This window comes from Haemaphysalis longicornis, unplaced genomic scaffold (genome assembly GCF_048455015.1).
Source record: "Haemaphysalis longicornis isolate Haplotype H1 unplaced genomic scaffold, Haemaphysalis longicornis Haplotype H1 scaffold_3, whole genome shotgun sequence".
Classification (NCBI taxonomy): domain Eukaryota; kingdom Metazoa; phylum Arthropoda; class Arachnida; order Ixodida; family Ixodidae; genus Haemaphysalis; species Haemaphysalis longicornis.
This window is the reverse complement of record NW_027526335.1, coordinates 77,364,221-77,368,954: the sequence shown is the minus strand read 5'-3', so window position 1 is coordinate 77,368,954 and position 4,734 is coordinate 77,364,221. Positions and strand designations below refer to the sequence as shown.

At 55.5% G+C, this 4,734-nt stretch overlaps 1 protein-coding gene across 1 annotated transcript; it reads left to right on the top strand.

Annotated features, from left to right (window-relative positions):
- Positions 1–798: 798 nt before the first annotated feature.
- LOC144174672 (carboxylesterase 1C-like) lies at positions 799–3,524 on the top strand. The gene is made up of 2 exons (XM_077703471.1): positions 799–2,480; positions 2,592–3,524. The coding sequence occupies exons 1-2, from the start codon at positions 814–816 to the stop codon at positions 3,028–3,030; spliced, it is 2,106 nt and encodes a 701-aa protein (XP_077559597.1). The 5' UTR covers positions 799–813; the 3' UTR covers positions 3,031–3,524.
- The last annotated feature ends 1,210 nt before the right edge of the window (positions 3,525–4,734 follow it).

Sequence of the window (4,734 nt, the reverse complement as noted above, 5' to 3'; positions counted from 1 at the left end):
CCGGGCCAGAAGCAATATATTTTCGAGTTGGCTTTCAGAGAAATACGTGTAGCCAATCTTGCTGAGAACTTCGTGGTACGGTACGGAAATGAATGGTAGCTGGTTAGTGCTAAGATCATAACAAAATAAAGGCGTTCAGTCGGAAGAAAGACAAAAGTGAGAGAATGCAAACTACGATTTGCAAAGAAAAGCGACCCGGTGTGAGTAACAGAATACGGAATAAGGAGAAATGAAGCCAACGTCGGCGCGAGTAATGTGTGGGGAACAATTCATGATGCCCGACGTGCCATGTAGTCAAAGTCTCGGCCCTGTGTAGCCGGCAAACTTCGCCGTTCGGCCCAGAAAAACAACCAACCTACCATGCGTCTAAATGTTGAAAAATATCGTCGAGTTCAAGAGCAATCGTGTCAGACCGCACTGTAACGTGCGGGAGTGCGAAGGAAAGGGTGCGCACTCGCATCTCGCGAAATTATTTCCGCCGTAGATATTCCCACCTGGCGGCTGCTTTATATGCGCGTTTCAATGTCAAGACTATAAAGATTTCCCGGTTGCGGCGGCGTGCGTGAACGCGCCCGAGCCTCAAAGGACATGCGCACAAGTGCGGAACCAAGGCACACGTTCGCCGGCATTTACCAACATACGTCGTTCAGCCAAACAGAAAAACTTGGCCGTGCCGGCAAGTATAACTGTAAAAGCGGCGGCCTTTTCCGTTGGCGCCATGTTCATCTTCCTTTCGCTTTCCAGGTTGGGACGGTAGCCAAGTTACCCCCGCGTCCTCCTCTCCGCGCCGAGGAAAGGCGTCTCAAGTGCCAAATGGGGTCACTGGCATTCTCCTCTCTCCCCGACGCGATAGGGGCGCGCGCGTTCATTGAGGCGGCGCCCTCGCGGCAGCCCCTCTCCCGGCGGCCGCCCATAAAAGCGCGACCAGCCGCGCTTGTCACCTCAGAGCAGCTTCGGCTTTTGCACTACCCCATCCAGCTTAGCTCCCCTGTGGAGAAAGCCCCCAACATGCGATTCACACTGGCGCTCCTGGCCCTCGCGGGCGCCCTTTCGGCGCACAAGCCGACCTCCGTGCAGACCTCTTCGGGCCTTCTGACCGGCTTTCGGTCCAAGGCGGGACACCACCACCACGTCACGCAGTTCCTGGGCGTTCCCTACGCTCAGCCCCCAGTTGGCCCGCTGCGGTTCGCCCCACCTCAGCCCCTGCACGCCGACGCCGCCAGCCAGGAGTTGGATGCTAGCCGCCACGGACCGTCCTGCTTCCAGCCGGCGCACATGAAGGAACTCATGAGCAACTTCCTGGACCACGAAACCGCCGACTCCGAGATGAGCGAGGACTGCCTGACCCTCAACGTGTACGTACCCGATGTCGAGGGCTCCGACCGCCTTCCCGTGATTGTCTGGATCCCTGGCGAGGGCTTCGACTACGCCGTGGCCCGGCAGTTTGACGGCAGCTACCTGGCTCAGCAGTCCAACGCTATCGTCGTCACGGTAAACTACCGAGTGTCGTCCTTCGGATTCCTCAGCACCCTGACTGCCGACGCTCCCGGAAACGTGGGCCTCTTCGACCAGCGCATGGCTCTCAAGTGGGTCCGGAAGAACATCGCGCATTTCGGCGGCAACCCAAGGAAGGTGACCATCATGGGACGCTTCACGGGCTCCATGAGCGTCAGCGTCCACCTCGCCACTCCGATCAAGGAAAAGCTCTTCGAGAAGGCTGTCATGCAGAGCGGCATCGCTGTCGGTGACTACGTGTTCGATTCGAGCCCTCTGAACACCACCAGGAAGTTGGCCGGTTCTCTCGACTGCCTGAGGGACACCATCGTCGACATGGTCACTTGTCTGCAAGAGATCCCCGCCTCAGAGCTGCTTCGCGCCACGAGCCAGTTGGGACAGTTCTTCAAGCCTGTTTTCGACGGTGAGCTGGTCGTGGAGGAGCCTCTCGAGGCTGTCAAGAAGGGTCGACACCAAGCCGCTGACGTCATCATTGGCACCAACCAGAACGAAGGCTCGCTGTGCTTCCTCACGCTGCAGTACCTCAAGTCGGCCTTCTTCGAGCGTCTCATCCAGAACAGGCTCACGGTTCAGGACGTGGCCGACATGGTCCAGTTCCATCTCCGCGACTTCAACGTCGTCGACAACGACGTCCTCTCCAAGCTGGTGCAGCACGAGTACCACTACCAGCACATCAAGGAAGGCCTGCGCGCCCAGTACGTGCAGTTTTGCGGCGACATGTACATCGCGGCGCACGCAGAGCAGATGGCCCGCCTCCTGGCCCACCACAAGAAGGGCTCCGTGTACGCCTACCAGTTCGCCCACCGGCCTTCGTTCTCCAGGCAGCCAGAGTTCATCGGCGCCGCTCACGGGGACGACGTCCTCTTCGCCCTCGGCCTCGTACTCAAGCAGCGCGACCTGCCCGAAGCCGAAGTGCGCCTCAGCACCACAATGACCGCCGCCCTCGGCAACTTCGCACTTGACAGGTGTGTATTCTTTTCGCATGACCTACACCGTTCGCTTCTGTTTCATTTGTATGAAAGAACGTTTTGATGGAACTCGTGACGCTAATCCATTGCTCTCTTTGTTTCTCGCAGCAATCCCAGCGTTGTCAGTGGCTACGACACCGAGCTGCACTGGCCCGAGTACACGGAGGAGGGCGAGCTTGTTATGCACTTCACCACCGCCGGTTCCACAGCTCGCCGGAGCGTCCTCAACCGCGCCGTTGCCTTCTGGCACGACATCGTTCCCCTGGTGAGGATCAGCAAGACCAACGTGGAGCAGCCGGAAGCGGAGGTCGAGGCGATGTCCATGACCTCGTCCCGGGTGTTCGTCTTCGAGAGCAACGAACCGCGCCCGGTCAGTCTCCGCTCGCTCGCCCCCAGCACTCCGGTCGAACAGCCGGCAGAGCAGAGCGCCGCGTACGTCGTGGTGGCGCTGGCAGTCTGCAACGTGCTGCTCTTAGTGGTTTCGGCCGTCAGCATCGCCAAGCTTCGCAAACCACAGCCGAGGTACGAGGTCCTGGAGAAGTTGTAAAGAAGGGACCCCATTCAGTGCCACGCAGAGACATTGTGAGATTTTTGTACATAGTGCGACCGTCACTTTCACCGATTCACACCTCCATCCCTTCATGAGCTTCACGTACATTGAGCCGTTTCGGATGACATTGCGTGAGCCGTTTGTGGAAATATTTATGCGTGCGCGCCCGATGAGATGAGCATTATCATTGTATAAATTCCCCACGCATCCCCATCTCTCATGCATACAATGATTGAACCAATTGCCATGCGTTTCACCACACCAGTTTTTAGTTATGTATATAGAATTATGTCGCGAACAAACTGCCTTGTTGTACATAGAGCGCTGCTCGAAGCAGCCTGCGCTTTTACCACAGAATTGTTCCTCTCTAGTCACTGTCGTTTCGTGAATCATTGTACTTCTGAAGATCTGCTGTTGTCTTTGAACATACCAGTGTAAATATACGCATACCATGACCGTGTTGCGATTAAAAACGCATTTATCAAGTGAAATTCTCGTTTCTCTTGCCTTTACTCCTTCCTTGGCGCTCGTCACCCGATCCGTTGGGCGACCAGTGTCAGAGAGCATTTACTTCTGGGCCTGTGTAGAATTTTATGGCAACACACATCTGCATTCCCTACTTGGAACTACTGCGGGGAAACTTTCAGCCATAGCTGAAGTTGTACAACTTATTAGCCATTCTTACCCACGCCACAGAATTACAAAAGAGGAATACGCCCCAAACTAGTGTGGAAATTAAAGCTCGTAGGTGTGCGCTTCTCACGCCGCTCTCATCCTGTTGGATACGCTTGTTTGCAACACGTCGGCATTGCAAAGAAGCTCCGTAAAGGCATCTAGAATTCAAGGCATGCCCAGTCTCCACTCTGAAGAGAAACAGTTGCTCGAGCACACAATGTACACACAATCGCGCTCCCGACAAAGAACACCGCCGCAAGCAACAGTGCCTCCGTCCCACGCATCGTGAGAAAGAAGACAAAAATCAAACCGGTTCGAGCGCGCGTGGTGCCGTAAATAGTGGAAGCGCACCGTTTCCTATCCCCTGTAGGAAACCTTATTTATCGTCGAGTGCCACATATATGTAATTCACTGTCCTTGTGCGAGGTGCGGGGATCCGACTGTCCCGAAGCGGTGGTTGTCGGTGGCCTTTAAAATGCGCGCGCTCGGAGTTTAGCGAACCCGGTCCCCGTGGCTGGCTTCCAGCGGGTTTCCCACCTTTTCTCGGTGGGAAGTCTGCCAGCGTCCATCCTGCCTTCGCCGCTGGCCTTGTGTCTATGTCAGGGTTACCCGATGGGTAAGAAGGGTTGCTCGTGCCACCGTCCCATAGCGTGAGAAATGGGAGGCGACGTCATTGGTGGATTTAGAGGGGGGGGGTCTGGCTGTTGTCCTGATACCCCCCCCCCCCCCTTTAATTATGGAATTTATATCCCCAAGCAGATGACCCCTCAGGTTACAGAAAAGTTTAGTTGATTTTTTTTTTCTTTTTCTTGTATTTTTGGTTATCCAAAACTTTGATGAGTAAAAAAGGCTACTAACCTCATCATCACCATGATCATCACTAATAGAAGTAGTAGTAGTAGTAGTAGTGCCACTTTATTTTACACTGGGTTCAGGGTAGGGGGGTGGCGGAAGCCCAAAGGGCCCCCGCGACGTCCAGGGCTCTGTCCGTGACGGCTTCTTGCGTTGCGAGGTCAGAGCTCCCCA

Excerpts from the sequence above, each read along its gene's own strand:
- LOC144174672 (XM_077703471.1), top strand. The coding sequence starts at position 814 with ATGGGGTCACTGGCATTCTCCTCTCTCCCCGACGCGATAGGGGCGCGC. Across the intron at positions 2,481-2,591 it reads GGCAACTTCGCACTTGACAG|CAATCCCAGCGTTGTCAGTG; the intron begins GTGTGTATTCTT and ends TGTTTCTCGCAG.